Source organism: Haplochromis burtoni, unplaced genomic scaffold (assembly GCF_018398535.1).
Source record: "Haplochromis burtoni strain Fernald_Lab_line unplaced genomic scaffold, NCSU_Asbu1 Contig_3, whole genome shotgun sequence".
NCBI lineage: Eukaryota > Metazoa > Chordata > Actinopteri > Cichliformes > Cichlidae > Haplochromis > Haplochromis burtoni.
This window is the reverse complement of record NW_024582364.1, coordinates 1,504,265-1,527,838: the sequence shown is the minus strand read 5'-3', so window position 1 is coordinate 1,527,838 and position 23,574 is coordinate 1,504,265. Positions and strand designations below refer to the sequence as shown.

The following is a 23,574-nucleotide window of genomic DNA, read 5'->3' as shown; positions in this document are numbered from 1 at the left end:
AACAGTATTATGATCTTCTCATCTTACTCTGCCTTAAAACCAATAAGCATATGTCAGATATTAAAGACACATCTAAAAACACAACCACACACTGACACATTTTAGCTGGTTAAACTCTAACTAAACACAAGGATCATGAACATCCTGCCCATGTGCTCCTATGCTTCTATTTAAAATTGGCCTCACACTCTATGTCACAAAGCTAATGTAGTCCTGGGAAATGTAGGTAAATCTCTTGTATGAATTGGGTCGGTTTCACACACGTCATCGGGAGCTATTTATACACTATCTCTCTCTTTCCACACCACCAAGAAACTAGGTATGCACATACAGTGTGTCAAGCACACTCATTAATGACCCCACAGTCCATCTCTTCCTGTCAGGCGTCTGGTGTATCCTGCGCTTGTCACCCTGCTGATCTCCACGCTCACGTTCCCTCCGGGCTTCGGACAGTTCATGGCTGGACAGGTGAAAAAATACTTTCACACTCCTTTGACAGTATGGAAGCATGCAATGACTGTTGTGAGATGATTGATGGTCATTTTAAATGAAGCCTACATAAAGGCTTCAAGAGGGCTTAAAGGCTATTCCCAAAGCACGGGGACAGATGTAGTCTAATCACTGGGAATCAGAAAAGGAAGACTGCAACAAGATCTTAATTTTTATTTATATATAATTTTTTTTATTTATTTCAGCAGTGTAACTCTGTATCTGGGAGTGGAGTGGGGATGCTCCAGAACTTTTCTTCAGTATTAAAAGCAGCTGTCAGTTCAATTCTATTTCATTTTTATCACATCAAATCACAACAACAGTTGCCTCAAGGCGCTTCATATTGTAAAGTAACAATCCCAACAATCAGAAAACCCCCTACGAGCAAGCACTTTGCAACAGTGGGAAGGAAAAACTCTCTTTCTACAGGAAGAGATAGGAGAAGGACAGGAAAAAAGACACACTGTAGAAGTCACATATTATTATTATTATTAAATAATTATTAAATACAAAGTGATGTATAAACACATAGTGAGTAAAAAGAGATGAAGAAGAAGCACTAGGTCCATCATGGGAAGCCCCAGCAGGCTAGGCCTATAACTAAGAGAGGATTCGGGGTCGCCATACGCCTAACGATCTGCTTTTTAAAAAACAACAGTTTTGAGCTTAATCATAAAAGTAGAGAGGGTGTCTGTCTCCTGAATCCAAACTGGGAGCTGGTTTCACCTCCCATTGTACTTTTAAACATCCTAGGGGCCACAAGTAAGCCCACTGTCTGAGACTGAAGTGCTTTTTTACGGTGATATTGTAATAGGACATCTCTAAGATAAGATAGGCCTGATTATTCAGGATCTTTTGAGAAGAAGGACGTTAGAATTGATTCTGGATTTAAAAGGGAGCCAATGAAGAGAACCCACTATGGGACAAATATGTGCTCTCTTATACTGTAAAGTACACACAATTGTATGCAGTTTAAACAGAGCTGATAATAGTTCATAATTCAGTCATGTCAGATCAATTCACGCATTTATTTTGCAGAGCAGTTACACATCTAATCCAGCAGTCGCCAAACAGCTATCACCACTCTTCTATACGCAGAGCTGTTGAATTTGTGTGGGAGGACTTTTTACCTGGATGTCTATCATAACATTTGTGCAGCTTCCATAAACAGCTGCTAAATGTAATCACAGCACTTTGAATAACATTGAGAACTTGAATCTCCTTAAAATCCTTGGTGGAAATAGCCCTTTCTAAGACAGAGAGCAAATAGTATGGGTTCACATGTAATTGGACCCCTGGTTACTGAACGTTTCTTTTTCCAGGGGACTTGTATTCGAACAGAGCCTTTGTGGCTGACCTTGTCAGACTGCTAGAGTCACCTAAACAGATCCTTCTGACGTTAGAAAGCCAAAACAGATATTCAGATTCAGGATGCTTCTTTTTTGGGTATGTCTGTGTGTGTTTGCGTTTCCGTGTGTCGATCTGTCAGCTGACGCAGCACGAGTCTCTAGTGGCGCTGTTTGACAATCGGACATGGTGCCGTCAGGGTGTGGCGGAGGAGTTTGACTACATCAGCCACCACCATGCCTGGAAACACCCCCAGGTCAACGTCTTCATCACGCTCATCCTCTTCACTGTTATGAAGGTAGGCGACGTGAAAGGCTTTTATGCACTGAAATCAAACCGCCGACGCTTTCAAACTTACTGTGACAAGTAGTTCTTGTCGATTACCTTTAGTGTCATTGAGAGCTTGGCAGAGGTCACAGCAGTGTCTCCTGCCTCTTCGTCTAATCCCAAACTCACTCTGTGATAATATCAGGGCTCTGGGAGGGTCAGACAATCAGATGTGGGACTGTTTTCTCTTTTCATAATTAATGATAGTATTTCAAGACTCCATCTGTATGTCTAATCTTGGTGCCTTGTAAGAGTTTCAGAGATGGTTAAGTCTGTGAAACTCTGTCTCCCTCTTTCAGTTCTGGATGTCTGCTGTGGCCACCACCATGCCCGTTCCATGCGGAGCCTTCATGCCTGTTTTTCTTATTGGTGAATTAAACCTCTTTCTCTTTTTTAAATGATTTCCACTGTCCTGGTGAACCTTAAACTAATGTTCTTGCTGTATTGGTGTGCAGGTGCAGCCTTTGGCAGACTTGTTGGTGAGATCATGGCAACCATGTTTCCTGATGGTATACATGCTGCAGGCAGCGTGTATCCCATAGTTCCTGGTGGTTATGCTGTAGTTGGTGAGTGACTCTATTTCTATATTGATGTTTGTTTTGAGATTTAATTAGATTAATTACATAGTTTCTTTTTGTGGGGATCCTGTAGTATTAGAATGTATCACAGCTGGAAAAGTCGTCACTGTTTTTACTACTTTATCAGTTTGGTCAGAAGATTGTTTCTAATATTACTTGTACTATGACTCTGTTCTGGGACGTACAAAGCCAGTGTTGGGGAGAGCAGCAGAAAGATTAATTGCTGAGTGTTTCAATTTGCTGTTTAAATTTTTGTACAATTAGCAGTACTGAGCAAAAGTTTTAAGCCACCCATCATTTCTTTACGTTTCACTTCCCAGCAGCCAGACTTTTATGCCATTTTTAAAAAAAAGTTGTCTTGAGCAATAGTTCTCCAAGTTTCTGTTTTTCTTTGGATTTCGGCTTTTACCCTCATTTTCAGTCCAGTCCTTGTACCTGACTGTGAGGATTGTTTTGGGGTTGTTTTTTCGCTTAACATTGACCTATGATTCATTCAAGCGTTAAACAAAGTAGCTAACTCAATGAATGAACTCATTTTCTGTCTAAAGGTAACAGACAATTTATCAAAGAATCAAATTTAAATAGTCTCTATAGGCATTTTATTACTAGGAAAACAAGAAAAAAACAATTTTTTTAGTTAGTTTATTTAGTTCCGTGATAAATTCCCAAACTAACTGCGTTTGATAGCTATAGCATAGTAATTTTGCTCAAACAGGGTGATTCCCAAAGAGCTATTGCCTGAAAATTTGGCATATCTCACCATAAGTGTGTCCATAAAAGGAAGCTGGACAAGTTGAGAAAAAAGGGAAGTAGTGGCAGGCGCAAAAAAATCTACAGCAGATGAACAGTCTCTGAAAATAGGAAAAGATCCAGCAAACATCTGTCACAGGACCTGAGAGATGCATCTGACTCTTTGGGTGATCCATCTGCTGTTCACTGAAGGCTCATTAGAAATGGTCTCAGTGGAAGGATGGCTGTCAAGTAGCCATTCTTGAGGAAAGGAAATGGAGAGAAAAGGCTGAGGTATGCAAAATTACAGAGCAACTTTACTGAAAAATCAGGTATTATGGAGTGATGAACCCAGATTTGAATATATGTATGGTGAAAGTCAGGAAAGTGATACAACACAGTGTGTCTGAAGCCATCTGGAGGCACTGTCATGATTTAGTGCTGCGTCTGACAGGTTTATTTTTTAGCATGAAAACGATCCCAAACACACTGCCAGTACAATAAAATCATACCTGATGGAAAAACACACAGTAGAACTCAACATTGTAGAAATGGTGTGAGATCATCTTGACAGAGAGCAAAATAAAAGGCAGCCAACATTCAAAGAAGAGCTTTAAATGCCCTTCAGGAAGCCTTAAAAGCTGTTCCTGTTTTAAAAATTACAAAAGGCTTGCCTAAGAGAGTTCAGGCTATGATGAAGAAGAAAGGTGTTCACACAAAATGTTGACTCATTATTACAATTGACTCTCATTAGAATTGTATAAACTCAGATTTTGCCTTATATTCTGTATATACATGTAAATTTAAACTTTTTCTGTGGATCAGACACTCCATCTTTGCCATTTTGCTCCATGTAAATGGCTTCAAGGAGACTGACAGATATAAAAGATTTTCCCTTCATTCACAGGTGCTGCTGCTCTGTCTGGAGCGGTCACCCACACTGTATCCACAGCGGTCATAGTGTTCGAGCTGACCGGTCAGATCTCACACATCCTGCCTGTGATGATCGCTGTGATCCTGGCCAACGCCGTGGCCCAGGCGCTCCAACCATCGCTGTACGACTCCATCATTCGCATCAAGAAGCTCCCTTATCTGCCTGAGCTGGGGATGGGACATCATGAGTGAGTCGGCTGATGCTGATGCTGCTTTCCTATTTTCCAGTGATTCTGCACCTTTTTTCACTTTTTTTATTCCATTTCCTCTTCATCTTCCTTTCGCTTATCTTCCCGTTCATTTCCTTCCCTTATGTTTGCAGGTGTCTCATTAACCTCTATCTTCTCCTCCATGTTTCAGGAAGTATAATATCCGTGTGGAGGACATCATGGTCAGAGATGTGCGCTACATCACTCTTAACTCTTCCTATCGGGATCTGCAAGAGATGTTAATGACAGGTCAGCTCAAAACGCTGGCCCTGGTTGAATCCAGAGGTAAGAGCATACACAGTATGGGTATGAGCTCATCACTGTGCTTGTGCCTCCTAATTAATTACAAGGTCCCATTAAGAGACATGTCAATGCATTCAGCACAAAGTTATGACTTATTCTAAGCCAGAGGCAACTCACATCAGCAGTACTACAGCACTAAAAAGTCCCAGACGATACCGACCTCTCTTGTCTGATTTTCTTTTTAATATGTGCTTTTTTTTGTTTGTTTTCACAGCCCCTAACTAATAATTTTACTCCTCCCTTGCCATTGCCTCTCCCGTGCCCTTCCTTCTCCCTCAGACTCCATGATCCTGCTGGGCTCCATAGAGCGTTTGCAGCTCCAGTCGCTGCTTTCGCTTCAGCTGTCACGCCAGAGGAGGCTGGAGTACCTCCGCCAGCTGGCGCAGGACAACGGCACGCACGATCACCTGCCCAGTCTTACCAGTGACAGCACCCCCAGCTCTCCCTGCACCCACACCCACCTCAACTCCTCGACCAATTCCAGTGCTCGCCAAGCGGTCCGCTTCTTGGTGAGCACTCAACAGGTGTGAGGCGTCCGGGGGCGCCAGGGCTGGGCTGGGGCGAAGTCTGGATTGGGTTGGGGTTGTAGCAGTAGACTAAAAGTGGATCAGCATGTGTGAAGCATGTAGCAGTAGGTAAAGGCACAGATGGAGTTTTTGGACAGCTGTTGTGGTAAGTGCTTACAAGCTGTGTGAATGTACTTCATTTGTATTTTAACATTAAAATGTGTCTTCTGTGTCTCTGTCGTCTGTGCCCTTACCTGTGCTGTCCTGTTCGTTTACGTGCATGTGTATTCGTCCTTTGTGTGTCTCCCTCGTTTTTGTTTTTGTCCTTTTTTTCCTGCGTTAATGTATTTTCCGTGTAGATCTCCACAGAGGAGTCTTCATCCTTCAGCCCAGTGGTTTCCAATGTTCAGCTTCCTCTTAAATCTGCCCTGAAAACCGTGTCTGCCATCAGTGACACAGAGACGCCAAACAGTATGTATTTTACAAAAACAAATAAATTAAAGATCAGAGTTTAGATTCAAATGTACTAAACCTTTTTTTTTGTCCCCTCTCTGAGGCTCTCAGACCCTTTCCTGTGCTGACCAAGACAAGGAGCTGCTGGAGGTGAGGAGAAGCAGAGATGTTATAGATGCATGAGTGCGAGTGTCCTTTAAGAGTGCGACATGCACTGTACGAGCGGGGATGTGTGCGCTCTCTCAGTCCTCACATATATCGTCCACCTCGTCGTCCTCCTGCTGCTGACAGGCAGGATCCACCCACAGACAGCAGGGTTTTCCTGTGTAATCTCATGCTGTGGTCGAAGCTTTTTGTATAAAACGTCTATGAATCATTGCACCCTCACCGCACAGCACATCCACTGCTGGTCAAACGGGTTTTTTTTAACATCCTACATTTTAGCATTTCTTTTTTCTTTTCTTTTTTTTAGTTTTATTTAAAGCGGTCATGGCGTCATGCAGTGTGGTTTAAAAAAATGTTTCTTATCTCTTTTCAACACCTTTCAGCACAGTTCAGTCCTCAGCCACTGCTGTGCTGCCAAACGCTGTTCAAATGCGCAATTCTTTTTAAAAATCGGGTGTAGATCAATCAGAGATATAAAACGTGTCAACCTGATGGTTTTGGGTTTAAATATTTCAGTCGGTTCACACATAAAGGATCAAGCTGTTTCTACTGTTCTGGAAATGAAACATTTTTGGTTTTGGACTGGTCAAAATAAGTAATATTGAACACGCTCCTGGAAGTTTAAAGCATAGAGCAAAGCTGAATTACAACCTTTATTCAAAATATTTGCAAATCTCATAATCCCATATTTTATTCTCAACAAAAACATATCAGAGGCTTAAACTAAGACAATTTACCATTTTAATAAAAATATTGGTTTATTTTGAATTTGAAGGCAGCAACACATCTCAAAAAAGTTGGGACAGAGTCACGTTTTCCACTGTGCAGCATCCTCTCTTCTTTTAACAACAGTCTGTAAACATCTGAGAAGTGAGGAGATCAGCTGCAGGACGATTTTACAAGTGTTGTCCCATTCGTGTCTGATTGAAGATTCCAGATTCTCAACAGTCCTGCATCTTCTATATCATATTTAACTGTCTGACATCAGGCAGATCAATTCAGCACTCAGACTCTTCTACTATAAAGTTGTAATACATGCAGGATGCAGTTGAGCATTGAATTACTGAAATATTTAAGGCCTTCCCTCAAACCCTCATCTAGATGTTGCTCTAAAATCTGTACAAACCTTGATATGTACGAGTTGTACATCAGCTCTAAGGCACCTCAATACCATCAGAAATGCAGAGGTTTGAATTGAGAGCTGATAGCTGGGTTCACGTCTTCCAAAAATAATTTCCAATTTCAAATCGTATGATCACTTTTTTCCACTTTGTCTGAGTCCATTTTAAATGAGCTTTGGTTCAGAGGAGACAGCAGCAGTTTGGGATCATGTCCACATATGGCTTCTTCTTTGCTGTTTGGGAAGTGTTCCTCAATTTAAACATTTGATGTATTTTCTGTGTTGTGAATAAAATTTGGGTGTATGAGATTTGCACATTTCAAAATTAGAAATTATGATTGTAGATTAAAAATTAGCATTGCCCCCAGAAAAAAACCCAAAAAGTGGAAAAAACTGACCTCAGTGTCATATCTTTGTTATTATGTTACTCACCTTAGAGGCTGGCAGCCTGTCCACACTGTAGCCTTCCGCTCGGACCAAGACGGTAGGCTCCAGCCTTCCTGTGACACTAAATCGGATAAACATTTAAAATACAGATGCACGGATGGACAAAGAAAAGAAATGTAGAACAGGTATTACAAAAAAAAAACCACAACCTTTTGTAGAGACACTTGACTGACCCTCATGTAGGCCCTAATAGGCAGGTTGTGTTGACAAATGTAACCATAGTATCTGAACCCTGAAATAATTGCCAGAAAATTCAAGTTACTTTGAAAATAAAAAACTTTATTGAATCTTCTGACAATTTTTTGCCAAATAAAATGATGGCGATGATGTAAAAGTCTCAAAAACTCACAAAAATGGGATAAAGTCTTTTCTTTTTTTTTATCCAACCATTTGAAGTAGCAGCCATTTGTTCATTAAAGAAGCTGATTGAATAAGACATTTGCTCTCAGCTGCAAAGCTCCTAAAGGGATGACACGAGATATTAAAATACTAAAATATAAGATGTTCAAGCTCCTTTTTTCTGGCAGTGCATCATATTGTATTAACCGTTGGGCTTCTTGTACAGCTTCTGTGCCCTCACCTCCATCTGTGGTGTAGTAATTATACCCTTTCAGCAACATTGTGCTCTCATCACAAAGACTTCTCCCAGCAGAAGTCAGACTGGGCTCCAATGTTGCAGTGGCGCGATGTTAAAGGGGAAAAACTGTCCGCTTCCACTGACGCTGTGTTAATGTTGTGCTGTGTTGATGCCTTCTCTCCCCGGCTGGAAGAGCCCGGCTGGGCCGGCTCCTTCTGAAAAAAGAAAGCCCAAGCCCAAACGTGTGAGGATCTCCATGGCGGTAAGATTGTCTGCCGCCTAGAGACTGTTGCTTAGTAACCGTTGCCTTGCGACACACACGTAGTGAGTGCTGGACCAAAATATTTGTGGTGCACAAACCAGAGCATTAGAGTGCTTTAGCAGAGAGAGCGAGAGAAAGTGTGTGTGTTTTAGAGAGGTGTGAGGTGTGAATGTCTGTCAGTGTTTCATCAGCTTTCACTCGGGTCTGAATGCCTGGTCTGTGCGACTGTGTGTGTGTTTTTTATTTAAAGGTGGTTGATTCTCAGAGTTTTATTGTTGTTGTCAGTGTAATTTTCGGGATTCTGGCTGCACAGAGATCAATAAACCAAAGTTTTCCTTCAGCCTCGTATTCTCATAGACTGGTAGATATAAATGCTGCACTGGTTTACAGCCTGTGTCTTTACCATACTACACTGAAGCAAACACATGTATACTAGGTTTTCAATCAGGTGTTGCGTTTTGAACATTTACTTTGTATAAATCTGTTTGTTGAAGCAATGAATGAATAACTGAATTTTGGCTTTTTAGGACTCTACCGAGGTGGAAGACTGCATGACCCCCTCAGAGGTGAGCCCTACACTAACAAAAGATTTAACATATGAAATGAGCTTTCTTTGGATTCAGAGTTTAGAGGTTCCAGTGTCCTCCTTAATGCAGATAACAGAGTGGGAGGAGCACCAGCTTGACGAACCGGTGGATTTCAAGAACTGCAAGATTGATCCGGCACCCTTCCAGCTGGTGGAGCAAACATCTCTGCATAAGGTGCAATATAAACAAACAACTAGCAACACAAATGAAATACAAATTTTAACTATAAATCACACACACAAAAAATGTGCAGACATTATGCTCCTTCAGTTGCATTAGCACGATGCTTTTAAAATATTACGTCAGTGTGAACTCAACACAACCCTTTAATGCCAGCTTCTGGTTTTGTCTCGCTCCTCTTCTGCGCAAACAGTGGTAAGTGTCGTAATTCTGCTCACTTCTGCTGAATACATTTTCTCTGACACCACCAGGACTTTATAGTAGAAGCTTGCATCGGTCACTGGAGGATCAGTTTCACAGTGCAGAACACTGAATGAAAAAATGCAAAAAAAATAAATAAAACAAAGCAAACCGTGCAAGTGGTCATAATGGGTCTTCAAGGGATCTAAAAATAGCAGCTGTGCCAGAAGCTGTCTGGACAGGCATGAGAAGATGACCTTTGCGGGCATATAAAGTTTAAATCAGGTATGCCTTTTATGGGCCGACCTTTTTCATTACGCCTCATAAAATGAAAATGGTCCCTTTAGTCACAGACTAATATGCAGAACAAGTCACTAACACTGATGTTAGAAAATCCATGAACCCACTCTTTTTTTTCTTGTTTCTTGAAAGGCTCCATACAAATCTAAGTTTCTAGTTTTTGATGTGCTCGTTCTCTTCCCTCTTGTAAGAAAACACAGACAGTATGGTGCTCATTTATTATGTATTCTTTTCATCTTCCTTATATCACTGTATATAATCAGAAGGCAGAAACAGCTTCTCATGAACAACAAACAAATTAATATTAAAAATACAGACTTATTGTTCTTCTTTTGGATTTTTGGACTTTCATTGTATAAGTAAATGGGCTGGTTCTTGTGTAGTGCTCTTCTGCTCGAACACAAAGCGCTTTATGTAACATGTCTGAATCACCCGAGCACTTTATTTTCTGTCTTAAGTGCATTCTAGCTAACATTCACGCTTAGATGAACCCATCGAGATCAACATGTTGCACAAAGATGGCACATAGAGATCGAACCACCAACCTTCTGAGTAGTAAATGAGCTCTCTCAAAGACAGCTATGTGCGCTGTATATGAGCTTATTATAGTAAGATTATTATTATTTAATAATGAAAAGCACTTTGAATGAATGTGTGCTGATTGCTAAGTTCAAACTCTAAACTGCTGCTCCCATGAAATCAGCCCTTTAATGGTCCAACCCAACACATTTATCTTGAAGGTCAGGAGCGTTATACCAAATTAACCACAGCACCCATGAGCTTACCTGGTTTTACCTGAAGACTGTTGCTTTGATTCCTTAATCTCCTTTCCGAATACCTGTGATTGCCATGCATCATAAATCGCAGCGAGCTGTGGTTAGTTGGTTCAGTTTTATGACTCTGGCACCGTCTTCTCTGACACAGTGTCCATGTTGAAAAGGGAGAAACATGATGCAGTTTCTATAACCCAGATCCAAAATGCATGTGAACTCCCTTTGAGTCTGTATCCAGGGCATGACCCACCTTTTCTCCTCCTCCACAGACTCACACCATCTTCTCTCTCCTTGGTCTGGACCACGCCTATGTGACCAGCATGGGACGACTGGTTGGAGTGGTTTCTCTCAAAGAGGTGTGCAATTCTGTCTGATGAAAGCTGTTTTATTTATATGTTATATGTTCCACTTCTCCTCTTTCTTCACCTCTTTTCTTGGCTCTCCTTCCTGTCTTTCTTTTTTTTTCGGGCTGACCGCATCTCCAGCTGCGTAAGGCCATCGAAGGCTCAGTGACGGTGACTGGAGTGAAAGTGCGCCCTCCGCTGGCCAGTTTCCGTGACAGTGGGAACACCACAAATGTATCCGAGGTAACTGAACTTCACAAGCTGTGCATCCGCCACAGGGGGCTCTCTTTGCCACGGGAACCCAACCCTCCAAATGTGGAGGATCAGCCAGATCTCCAGTACAAAGAGATCCCTGTCAACTTTTCGGACGAAACAAACGTGCAGTTCGAAGCCAGCCCCGGCGACATCACAAATCCCTCGTCAGAGCTGCCGCTCCAGGAAAGCCCCTCGTTCACAGAGGATCAGTCTGAGTTTACTTTTGACTGCAGCCCCTCCCACACCGAGGAATCGGAGCTGGCCTGTGACTTTGACCCCTCCAACCAAACTCCTGAGCCAGACGAAATGGAGCAAGAGGAGGCGCCTCCGTCTCTAAACAACAGCCAATCCGAACCTGGGGGGGAGGGTAGCACAGGCCACACTGAGGATCAGTCGGAATGATCAGATCCACACTGTCGCCTCATGAATGTTGACGTTTCTTACATTTGTTGGGGTCACACTCACCTCCAAGTCCAGCCTAGATACTCGTGGTATGACAGTCAGCGAGTGCTTGAAAGATATATGAGGGATAAAGCTGGTTTTGTTTTATGTTTTTAATGCTGACAGCTAATCTCCTGGAAGGACCAAAAGTAGCACTTTCTGACCAAAAGAGTCAATATTTACAGGGTATAAAATTCAAATATCAGGATTTTTGGTTTTAAAATGTTGCTCTGCTACGCCTGCGGAAGACAATGAAGTTGAATCCACAATTTGTAAACTGGTTTCTCCATTTATACATCCATACAAACATACATACATGTGAAACCAAGAACACAGCACTCAGTAACAGATTGGTGCCCGTGAGCGTACCCTGAATAATCTACGTTCCGAGCTAATAACGATCATATTTTACAAAAAGAGTCTCATATTATATTATAGATAATCTGTAGCTAGCAATTGACCCAAAGAGTCATCAGAAACTTTGGGAAAGGGTCACTTTCACATAGACTATAGACTATACACTATACTACACTATTCTGGTGGTCTTGCTGCCACCAGAGGAGTCGCCCCCTGCTGGCCTTCATAAAGAATGCCAAGTCTGATTAGAGGGCTCAGGGGGTTGGAATGAAAGGGCTCTTTGTAGTCTTTTCTGCTGTGTTAAACTGGATTCATGGTCCAGTAGCATTGGCTTTAATTTTTCTCCCCTTCTTGTTCTTCTTTTCTTTATTTCAGCTCCTTTTTGTTAGATGCCAGCTGCTGGACAAAGAGTTTATACACATACGTGCATCCAGCTGTCAACTTGCAGCTGGTTGTAGTTGGAGATGATGAGTTTGACCTCCTCATCTTCCTCTCTTGCCTCTCTCTAGCTCCTCTTTCACTCCTCCAGTTCTTTTAATCAGTGTTTCTCTTCTCCTCCTTTTTTACCTCCTTCATAAACCATGACGGCTTGCCGCCTCCTCTTTGAAGCTCACTTCTAGAGCATCACAAGTGTTTATCTGGGGTTGTCTACTCCTTCTCAGCTCCTTGTCTAATTGATTGTGGTCAAGGGTCTAAGCAAGAGCTTTACTGAATCTATACTTGTTTTTTCTTTTTCTTTTTCGTGCTTTAAAAGAGCTCAACTTTTTATTTGAGCTCTTCTCTGAGTCGTTTCACTTGCTGCTTTTGCCCATCTTCCACAAGGCCAGTCTGCTCCTTTTGAGATCTGTTTTCCTCCTTGAGACACTTTATCTCTATGATGGCAGAGCAGAGGCCATCTCTCAGTCCCTGCACAGCTGAGTTTTGAGGGGAGTTGGTCAGTGTGCTATTTCACACTGAAGCTGCTCTCTTTAAACTGCATTAGCCCAAATCCCTTAAAGAGTCAAACATACTTATCATTAAAGTCCAGGCACACAAACATTAAAATGGCAATATGCCAATAGGATCCTTTTTCTCATCTTATTTTATTGCACAAAGTACAATGAGGACGAGGATGATATCACAGAAAAAAAAGATTTAGGAAGGTTTGTGGGAAAAAAAAACGTGAAAAAGGGGGGTGAGTCTCATCTGTGACTACTGCTTTTGCACTTCCCTTTAGGGCTGAACATTTCCTTTTTTTGTGTGTTTTGTTGGTTTGAGGCAACAACACTTGGTTTATGCTAAAAGCAAACAAAGAAAACAACTTTGGATTAAAATACACAATTTACAAAAATACAATGATGCTTAAGGGATACAGAGTGCTTTCACATGTAATGCCTCAGCGTCAGTACATGTGACTGTAGGGAAGAGTAGGGACTAAGGTTGTTCTCTATGGACAGCCCTCACTACAGTAAAAGTCATCAGGGAGCAAAAATGTACTTTATTTATTCATTTATTTTAGCTATGGCATCACATCTGTCACCCGCCTGTCTGTCCATCCACAGGTCATAGGAATCGCTCCGACGACGACAGTATTAGTCAGATTTTGTTTCATTTAACTCTGATCGAGAATGCTACTGTTGCAGCAAGTTGGTTCATGAAGTTTCTTCCTTCCTGGATATTCCACAATGGTTTTATTGCAAAGTGGAAGTGTTTAGCAACCACAGGAACTCAGTCCCAAAGTGTCAGAGTGAGGTCAAAGAGCTCCAGTCCTCCTCTGACATTAACATTTTTCAATTCAATTCAAATTTATTTATATAGCACAAAATCACAACAACAGTCACCTCAAGGTGCTTTCTATTGTAAGGGAGACCCTACAATAATGCACACAGAGAAAAACCCAACAATTATATGATTGTGAGGAAGCATGAGTAAGCACTTTGATGACAGTGGGAAGGAAAAACTCCCTTTTAACAGGAAGAAACCTCCAGCAGAACCAGGCTCAGGGAGGGGCCATCTGCTGCAACCGGTTGGGGTGAGAGAAGGAAAACAGGATCAAGACATGCTGTGGAAGATCAGCACAAAAACTGTGCACTGGGAGCTTCATGGTGTCACAATGTGCTATGTGGCAGGCAGGATGACGGACTCAAGACAGAGAAATAAACTTAAAATGGCAACTTTTATCCTGGAAAAAAACTAACATTAAATACAAAACTAAACTAAAAACAGGAAGCAAGAAACTTCAATTAGAAAACAAACCAGAAACTGTAAACTTGATTATGGCTGGAAAGACGGCGGGAAACGCAAAGCATAATGAAGATATGATGCAAGAAAGAGCAAAGGAAAACACAGGGCTTATATACACAGAGGGATAACGAGGGAATGAGACACAGGAGGAGAGCACAGCTGGGAGTAATCAGGCCTAACAAGACAAAGGAAGCAAAGCAGAATACAATGACAAAAGACAGACTGTCAAAGTAAAACAGGAAGTATAACACAGAGACAGGGACTTGACAGAGGCTGAGACAGAGGCATGAACTGTGGTACAGGAAAAAAAAAAGCACAGAGAAGACATAACACAGACACAGGGAGGGCATACTGTCTGAAACTAGAACACAAAATATAACCACAAGAGAACGGAAACCATGAATAACAAATAATCAAGAAACCTAAATTAAATATAAAACACTGGGTCACACCCAGGACTATGACACATGACATGGGTTTCCATAGACCAGCAGCTCCTGTATGTGTGGTGTGTAGGGGCCCAATGCTTTTGTCCACATAGTGGACACTAAATATCATTAATTAGACACATTTAAGATGAATTACCAGTTGTAATTCAAGTAAAAATAATTTTAATGAGGTAAATGATAAAACTCAACAGTAGCAAACACTACATGCAGAGGTTAACTGCATGAACCAGTAGTCTGATAAAAAAAACAAACACATAAACTGCTATCCTGTAATATCATCATGTTACGCCGGTGCATTAATTGTTAGGATTATTTTTAGCGTGGATTAAATACATTTACATGGCCAGAGAGGTGTGTGAGGGATATAACTCCTGTTGACTATAATAGAGGAACACCCCCACCCCAGCCCCCTGAGCAAGACTGGTTTTCTAACGTAGCTTGTTTTTAGATAACATTACAAAAACGGAGTGAATAATAAAGAAATTGTATTAGAAGCTATGTACCGTTTCTGATAGATAGATTAGGAAGCGTGTGGTGGAAACTACAACTGCCTCTATTGTAATAGAGAATCACGTCCAGCAGTACAACTCTGTGGTTCATTAAGTTTCCAGACCCACTAACCTACTTCCAACACCACAGGCTGCTTTTGTCAAGTAAGATGGTGTTAGTTTGGTCTTTTTTCTGGGATTTGTTGACAGCAAAAACACAGAACACCACCTCCAGCTTTATCTTTTATGTGTGTGTGATATGTGTGCATATATATGTGTGTGTGTGTATGTGTGTGCGAGAGCGCAACTTTCTTTGCCACACTCAAATCTGGATCAGACTCGTAACTTTTGGGTCTTCATGCCAAATCAACATCCTGTAAACATGATGCCAAACATTACAAGGACAGAAATGAGTGACGTACGATTAACTGCGAGTGGAAAAATCAAAACAATAAGAGAAAGCACAGAAAAACAAAGAACATTTCTAATGAGCACACGATGGTATGACTTCAAACAACTACCTATTCACTAGCGGTGGGTTTATATATCCGAGGGTCATAATGTTAAGACGTATTGCGGTGTTGTTTTATGTGTTTCGGTGATAGGCAATAAATTTACATTAACAATGCAGTAAAGGTTCAGACTACATTATTTATAACACTCTGCTGTCCTGTCAGAGCTTCATGTTGCAGCATATCATGAGGTTTGGGCGGGTTTTTTTCTTCTTCTTTTTCTGCTATTAAATACTGGTTGCATCAGCCCCCGGTAGTCCACAATGAGCTGGGAACTATAAACACATTGACAAAGGCAGCTTCCAAATGTCCACCAAGCTTTAGTACAGGGCTCTAAAGAACAGTGAAGCACATTGTAATTACCATGACTATAATTTAATGCACATGTAGCCTTGTCTGGCTTAATAAGGGCAATGCAGACTGAACTGCCTCTACATTCGTGTCTAGCGATGAAGGAACAACGCTTTGGCTCTGAGTTACAGGAATATACTGGCTGTTGTATAGAGAACACACACAGACACACACACACACATTTATACGTATAATACACACATATACCGTACCGTATGTGGCCTGTAGATATTAAACATCACGATATGTTACCACGTGTCTTTATGACATTTACTCCAGCCTGACCTCTAATGCAGCGTTGAGAAATGTAACTACTGTCTGAAGCCCGTGACACCCACAAGTCCCCCCCAAAAAAAGGAAAAAAACCTTGTAGAGCTACAAGCGTGTGTGTGAGTCCTTGTTACGACCTTCAAATGATGTGTAAGTATTTTCGCTTCATGAAACAATTTTGAGCCATATTTCAGTCTCCTGTGATAGCACCGCAGCACATCAACCAGCCCTTTTTTTTTTGTTTTGAGTATTTTTTTTTCTCCTTGCAGGCATCTGTGCAGAGATTTTATTAATGTCTTAACTTTTTTTTCTTGTTTGCATTTAGGAATGTGAAGTAGTGCTTGCCATATAAGATTAATTATAAAGGAGTTAAACTTAGAGAGTGTATAAGCTCATTTGCAGCGTATCTAGTTAAGCAATAAGTCTGTAGTATCTCCCTTTATATGGCACTGGCCTGTATATGCTTTGTATATATATATATGAAAGAGTTACGAACATGCTATTGTACATAGGAGAATAATGCATTTGCAGTCAACAGCCATTGTTATTTTTCAGAGGACATGAACTTGTTTTTGTACATGAGTGAATGATTAAATTTAAAGGGAAAAAAAACTGCATTTGAAGGGTAAACGAGCAGTCGTGTTTCTTTCTTGCTTTTTGGATTGCGGAGAAAAAAAATAAAATAACAACAACAAAGTATCTTCTTTCAAAAACTCATATTTATATATGCAAGACATTCAGGCATTCAATATCAAACAGAGCCCAACCCACGTGACACAGCGTGACCCAGAGGAAACAACACTAGAAAATATCCATAGAAAACCAATGCAATAGCAACACATGACTGTTCACACACACACAAAAAATAAACGTACAAAACTTAGTGAACAACAGCTTTACATTCTGATTCAACTCTCTCAACATATTGACTGTTTACAGCAGCGATAAACAGTGGAGCAAGATCAGTATGAAAGGCCTGGAGGATGAGAGACAGGAGACAGAATGAGTGGAGGAGGAAGGGGAGGAGGAGGAGGAGGAGGAGGAGAGGTGTAAGGATGAAGCATAATATCCAGAATCAACACAGACTCAAGGGGACAAAAAGGTGGACGACACATCACATCAAATACTCTTTTTTTCCTTCTGCTTCTTCTCTCTCTTCTTCTTCCTCATCGAATGACGCCACCCCGGAAGACGCCCGGTCAGAGAAAAAGCTCCTGGGGCTGCAGTGCCACACGCGGACCTCGTGAAACACGCTGCCTTCCTCTTCCTCCTCGTCTTCCTCGTCCTCCTCTCCAGGAGACTCGGAGTGAGAGGTGGAGTAGCAGGAGTCAAACCTGCTGCTCCTGCACCTCGGCCTCCACTCAGGCTTGCTGTGGATGCACACTTCGCTGCGGTGCTCCTGCAAAGGAGCCGGCTGCTCCTCAAGGCTATCCAGCCTCTCCTCCTCTTCCTCCTCCTCCTCCAGGCACGTACTCATGGAGTCGCTGGGCAAAGTGGGTGAGTTGCTTTGTGATGACTGTGGGGCATTTTCAGTTGCTAGCCTGCCACAGGGCAGGCTGCTGTTGTGGGAGCCCAGGGGACCATCGGATGGTGGCGTCTCAGTGCGGTCCACCCCGGGCGGTGCTCCAGAGGTGGAACTGTAGATGGTGGCTTCTGAAGGAGGAACAAAGAGTCAGAAGACCGGGAAGTGGATTCACCGATGAGGTGACAGGGTGCAAAGATGAGATGTTTGATGTAGAATGATGCAAAGTTGGATACCTGAGTTTTGGCTGGATACCGTGTGAGTCTGTCCGCTGATGTGGGAGTCTTCATCATTGAAATCTTCCTCATCATCGTCATCCACAGATGCCCAAGCACGTAGCTTAGCCTCCGCGATGGCAAACTGCTCGGCCACTCCTAGCAGGAAAACAGGTCCGACAAATGAAGCTAGATTAAGGTGGCTGTAATGTCATTTCAAACTCTAAACTGTGTATTTACTAATGTTGTCTGCAATACGGTGAGAAAAAAAGTGAATCATCTTGCTTATCTTTATCTCACAACATCTTATACGGGACAGAAACAAAGTGAGTATTCTAGTGATGACGTGGACCAGCTGATAGCTCAGCTTATACTCATACTGCAAGCCACATTGCAACCCATGGTCCTCTTCATGCCATGTCTATTAAGTTGTTTGCATGACCAGGATTCTTGCTGCCTCTCTCTGCCTACGCCCTTTCACATACACATATTAAAGTGCAGCGAGGTCCCACAACACAACAAATATAAATTACTGCAGATGGAAGCAACAATCTTCTCTGGATGTTAATGGTCCAGGCAATACAAAAGGGAGGGGGGAGGAGTAAAGGTGAATTTCTATCCTCCTATTATTTGCTAATTTACCTGAGTGTGACATTGTCTGAGTCATCTCTGCCACCGATGTGTCACTATGAGCCTTAAATAAGAGCGTCAAATCAGAATTCCCAGGGTTGCCTATTCAAACGGCTTGAAAAAATGACCCATAAAAAAGAAACTAACACATAGTTTTCTGCTTTTACTTAAAGTGACCCAAAAAATTCATTACAGAAAATAATTTCATTCAATTTAATATTATCATAACACAGCTAATTGTTTAAGTTCGCGAGCTTCGCTGTGTGGCATACGCAGCTGCATATCAGTCAGCCTCTCTCTCTCTCTCTCTTTCTCGATCAATCCACACCGATGGCACTGGTGCCACAGATGATGAGTCACAGCAAAACAACAGGAGCTGCTGTACCATTGGTGGCCAGTGAAGTGATTGGGGATGCAGGAGTTTTAGGGCATTAGATGCATGACAGAAGGTGAGAGAAAGCCAGACGAGAGGATGCATGTTCCCACACACACACAAAAAAAATTACAGCTAATTATCCTGTATGCGTGTTCTCGAATAGCATTTTAATCTGAATATCAAACATTCTGCTGGCCGAGAGGTCAGAAGGTCAAAGAAGTCAGTACCTGCAGCAAAACGAGCCTCCTTCTCCCCTTCAGTCAGATTGCAGTAGGAGCTGAACTGGGAGTGTGCGGCCAGTGAAGGAGCTGCAGGTTTAGGCCAACCTTTCCACTCGATGAGGTGAGCGACCCGGCCCTGAGCCAGCGAGGTGGGCTTTGTCATGTGGTCTCTCACTGCCTGAGAGATACCTGGACGGGGGAGAGGTAAAGGCCAGGGTTTCATGTTTAAATTCACAGCATATCGATGATAACGAGGCTAATGCTAGAAAGATCATCACCATTCAAGGAGGATCTGGCAAGCGCTGCAAACTCATGAATGCCGGCAGATTTCCGTGAGTCTGCTGGAGATTTTCCGGACTTTGGAATCATTTCAATCTCCTCAAATTTCACCTGTAAAACAAAATTATTAGTTTTTAGAAAGAAAAACTAGATTTGTGCGCCACATTCAGAATTAGTCTGCCATTTCAGTATTCCCGCACTTGTTTATATTGTACAGCTTTTATTACAGATGACACCAAATCTGGCGCACAGACAGAGTTCAAGAAATAAAACCTCTTGATTTTCCTACCTCTTCCTCTGTTTTTGTCTCCATTCTTTCTCTACTCCTGGACCTCAGCTTCATCGTGGACGTGCAGAGATGGTATCACGGCACAGCGCACAAACGACTAAAAGTCACAGCTTGCGTTCACTGGTTTAAACCACCAGCCAGACAAGCAAACATCAATGGCCTACATTTACCGCACAGATGCTAAAGCCACGATAAGCCTGTGCAACCGGTTAGAATGGTTGGGGTGGAGGGAGGCGAGCGCAATTGCGGCAGTTTCCATGCGTCTGAGCAAACATATGGCGTGTGACCAGCACGGGTAAGCAGCTCCAGCTGGGCCTCCTCATTGCAAAGCTGCAGATTAAAATGATAGCGCTACCTAACTAACTCCACAACAAACACACATGGCCACACTGAGCAGATGTGATGGGTCAGCAAAATCTACAATGTGGCTTACAGTAGCCGGAGCACAAGATGGATTTGTAATATGTTGTGTTTTCAGGCCATCTGACTAGAAGGAAAGGAAACTGTGAGCACGTGCATGAGTGGACAGATATCCTTAAGCAGATTGGCCTCCAAAGCGGCTAAGAAAGACAAGGCCCCTGACAGCATTTAAAAGCTCACACTGAAGTCAGCCATGAAAGTAAATGTGTGTCAGAGGCAAACAGGTGGGTAGGGACTCTGGGAGGACGTGATATGAAGGTGCAACCAGCTCTGTTCAGAGGAAAGCTTCAGCTGTTAAACACCCGTGAGACGTCACTCATGCTGAAGGCTGATAAACACAACACATGTCCAGCATGTACAGCTCAGAGCGGCTCCCTCCAGCGAGACCGACAGCTCGCCTCTTTAATCATCCAGGCACAATAAATCTACAGCTTTTACTTGAACCTGAATATCAAAGGCAGCCACTGCTGCAAATGTGGATTAGGACATATGGAAATTAAGCCTTGACTACAAATGGAGACGTGTCCAAAACTGCCTGTGACGTGAGTTTTTGTCCTGCAGTTTTCCCTAATCTGTTCTTTCCTTTAATAATTTAAAAGAAACTGAAACTGTCAGGGAACATTAAGAGTCTGAACAAGATTAAAGGGTACTCATTAAGAGTTCCCTTATATTTCTGTCAGAAATGTAACAGTGTAACAGTTTCAAACTCAGATCAGAACATGTGAGTGTGAGCCAAACGCCTCACCTACCTGCTCAAACCTTGTGTCTGCAAGGGGCAGATAGATAGGTGTCTTAAATGGGAGGGGCAAAGACTAAAACTACTTGTTTCAGAGTGAATGTACTGTGCAGGAGAAATAAGGGATATTTTGAACCATGCAAAGCCACTCTAGTAGAATTCTGGGATCAAAAATATGGTCTCTTATTCTTATTTAAATCTTATTTCCTATCCCATTAATCATCTCAAACTTATTATGGGAACCTCTAAAAAGGGTGCAGGGTAATAGACGACGATCACATCTCTTCATTTGCTTTAAATTTGTCTGCAGTTTTACTATTTTAATATTCGTCAGCCCACAGGCGACCACAGAAAAATGTAACCTTCAATAAACTTAATGAGCAACTATTTGTGATTAAAAAATGTCCGTTTTTGTTTCTATTCAATAATAAATAATAATAACAGAAGAAAATAAATGATTTAAAAACATCACACTTGCATTTGTAAATCTTGTGTTTCATTCTTTTTCCCCCCAACCAGTGCACCTGCATATAATTTGGCCTCTCTGGAGCAGTTAATTACGTGAGGTGCTTTTAAGCGTGCGCGCACACACACGCAAACACACATCCCCACCCCCCTTTTTAAATTTTTTTTATTTTTACATCTGACAAATGCTGCTAATTAGCACCTATGATAATAACAGCCACATGTGTAACTGCGCTTCTAATTAACTCGCTCTAGGCCTTTTTCCCCCCTCACGAGGTGTTTGGATTGTTTTGTCCACTCCCTGCAGAGGCAGACCAGTTTGCGACTTCCTGACATTAACATATGCGTGACTAAACATATACAACAGGGCTGATGTGTCGTCTGACACCTCCAGAGACACTGATTGTGACTTAGGGGACCAACAAGTGGGATCGAGCTAAGCCAGCGTGTCTGCAGCCAAACATCTTCAGCTCGGAGGAAGCTGCAGTGCTCATATGTGAGGAGGGTTTTTTTTCCCTTCTTCTGGAAATGGTGCATTCAAGCAACAGAAGCAGAACGCTGATGGCTGAATAACACATCACCCCGCCATTGATGACAGATTACGCAGAAAATAACGCAGGAGAAGTGCGGATCCTGCAGCAGCAGGTCCCCGGGAACCTCTGAAGTCTCCATCTGCATACCAATAGCTCCATACCCGCATCGGGTAAACACCAACAGCACCTGCCATTTATCTGCACCTCTACCGCTCTATCGGGGTTCGTGTGGTCGGAATCGTTCCCCGCACAGCCACTCTCGGTACCTACCTGTAAGTCGGACCGCGGCGGCTCGTCATAATGCCTGTAACGTCTCCAATCCGATCAACAGATGTCACCGCGCTGTTCGTCCTCCAGCTGCAGGGTCTGCAGTAGAGCATTAAAGCGACGCTGACGGCGGAAACATCTTCCCAACTCCAGCATCAGCTACATCTCCGACACAGACGGACGCACCATTTGTTGCTCGCTATGTGGGTTACATAGGCTGTCCGAATGTCTCCCGATGGCAAGCGTCATCAACGCAAGGCGGTGTCATTGCACCCGCCCCCCCTCCATGCAGCCAAGAAGACACAGCAACCTGCAGCTTCAGTCTTTCCTAGAAACCGCATGTTTTTAATCCCCTTTCGTCTAAGGCACCAGCAGTACGCACGCAGGGCGGATGTGTTGAAATTTACTTACTGCAGTAAAAATAAAAAAGGGGGTGATCGTTCCAAAAAAACGGATTTCCGTCACGATTTTGACCTTATTTGTCCAGTTTTGTGAGCGACAAGATGCACAAATCAGACTTTTAAAAAAGGAGCAAAAGAAAAACATATTAAAACCGTGATCCGAGGTTAAAGGTCAAAACCGTGCAGCCTCCGACAGTGAACTCTCTAAACATTTAATAAAAGGTCCATTCATTCATTTGCATTATCATTCATTTAAAATGTGTTTATATGGCATCATATCCTGATTTGGACAAGGCGTCTTAGTTCAACGTAAAATCATCATCAGAGGCAAAAACCAAAACTCGGCTCAGCAACTTAATAAGTCCTTTATTTGCAATGTTCCATTACCTTTCCAGTTTCCGATGCAAAAGAAGCAATAATTTTTTTTTTAAATAACGAAAGCGGAAAAAAAAGAAAAAAAAAAAAGGAAAGAAAATATTTACAAAATTCAAATAAAACTAATAATCAATGGATTATCTAAAGCACCTCTCTGCATCCGGACAACTGCGGTTTCTGCTGGATAAGGAGACACTGCAATTACATCAGCAATTTGTTTCTGAAAAATAAAACTGAAAAAGTTTATTATCATCATCATTATTATTATTATTATTATTATTATTATTATTATATATTTACAGAACGCTCCTGAAATCCTGAAACTAGTTTCCACTTAAAGTAGAAAAGGCTTTCGGATCATTTCTGTCTTTTTTTTTTTTTTTTTTTTTTAAACTTTATATATTTTATCAAGTCAATTTTCTGTAGATTTCAAGTTTTAACGGTGATTGGGTCGTTAAGTGTCCTCTACAACAGCTCAGGTTTAAGTACAGAAGAGGTAAAAGATGAAGAGTCAGTCAGTGTGGTTCACTACTGGGGGATGGGAGAGAATGGCTTTAAAGAGGAAGCATTAAGACCACCCCCTAGTAGTCAAGGTCAAAGGTCAACATCAGCCCTCTGTGTTTCTGTCCTCTGCTAGTTTATCATGATAGGAAACGAGAGAAAATAGACAACCTTTGCTTTAAAAACTCC

At 42.1% G+C, this 23,574-nt stretch overlaps 2 protein-coding genes and 1 long non-coding RNA gene across 12 annotated transcripts in view; 1 reads left to right on the top strand and 2 right to left on the bottom strand.

The window, feature by feature from the left end:
- Positions 1-13,883, top strand: part of clcn2a (chloride channel, voltage-sensitive 2a) — a 62,371-nt gene extending 48,488 nt beyond the window's left edge. For 3 of the 6 annotated variants that reach the window (XM_042219113.1, XM_005912769.3, XM_042219116.1), the window contains 14 exons: positions 366-468; positions 1,979-2,134; positions 2,463-2,532; positions 2,619-2,729; positions 4,378-4,591; positions 4,764-4,897; positions 5,195-5,439; positions 5,781-5,892; positions 5,978-6,024; positions 8,377-8,445; positions 8,973-9,011; positions 9,102-9,206; positions 10,735-10,821; positions 10,951-13,883. In XM_042219113.1, coding sequence (XP_042075047.1) covers positions 366-468; positions 1,979-2,134; positions 2,463-2,532; positions 2,619-2,729; positions 4,378-4,591; positions 4,764-4,897; positions 5,195-5,439; positions 5,781-5,892; positions 5,978-6,024; positions 8,377-8,445; positions 8,973-9,011; positions 9,102-9,206; positions 10,735-10,821; positions 10,951-11,466 — 2,008 coding nt within the window. In that variant the 3' untranslated portion in view covers positions 11,467-13,883. The remainder of the gene's footprint in view (positions 1-365; positions 469-1,978; positions 2,135-2,462; positions 2,533-2,618; positions 2,730-4,377; positions 4,592-4,763; positions 4,898-5,194; positions 5,440-5,780; positions 5,893-5,977; positions 6,025-8,376; positions 8,446-8,972; positions 9,012-9,101; positions 9,207-10,734; positions 10,822-10,950) is intronic. The other 3 variants (XM_005912771.3, XM_005912770.3, XM_005912772.3) reach the window with 3 other exon arrangements.
- Positions 2,618-10,739, bottom strand: LOC102289732. 4 transcript variants are annotated; one of them, XR_006054210.1, is made up of 4 exons: positions 10,478-10,739; positions 5,954-8,398; positions 5,377-5,849; positions 2,618-4,839 (listed from the first exon to the last, which is right to left on the bottom strand). It is a non-coding gene; the product is annotated as an uncharacterized LOC102289732 (long non-coding RNA). The 4 variants fall into 4 exon arrangements; XR_006054211.1 differs by lacking the exon at positions 10,478-10,739 and having other exon boundaries at positions 5,377-5,511; positions 5,676-5,849; positions 5,954-9,138; XR_006054212.1 differs by lacking the exon at positions 10,478-10,739 and having other exon boundaries at positions 5,954-6,018; positions 7,592-9,138.
- A 2,973-nt stretch (positions 13,884-16,856) lies between the features above and the next one.
- On the bottom strand, positions 16,857-22,738 carry fam131a (family with sequence similarity 131 member A). 2 transcript variants are annotated; one of them, XM_005912775.3, is made up of 5 exons: positions 22,112-22,738; positions 19,398-19,509; positions 19,126-19,308; positions 17,914-18,051; positions 16,857-17,808 (listed from the first exon to the last, which is right to left on the bottom strand). In XM_005912775.3, the coding sequence occupies exons 2-5, from the start codon at positions 19,486-19,488 to the stop codon at positions 17,270-17,272; spliced, it is 951 nt and encodes a 316-aa protein (XP_005912837.1). In that variant the 5' UTR covers positions 19,489-19,509; positions 22,112-22,738; the 3' UTR covers positions 16,857-17,269. The 2 variants fall into 2 exon arrangements, with proteins under 2 accessions (XP_005912837.1, XP_005912836.1); XM_005912774.3 differs by lacking the exon at positions 22,112-22,738 and adding an exon at positions 19,688-21,283.
- Positions 22,739-23,574: the final 836 nt, after the last annotated feature.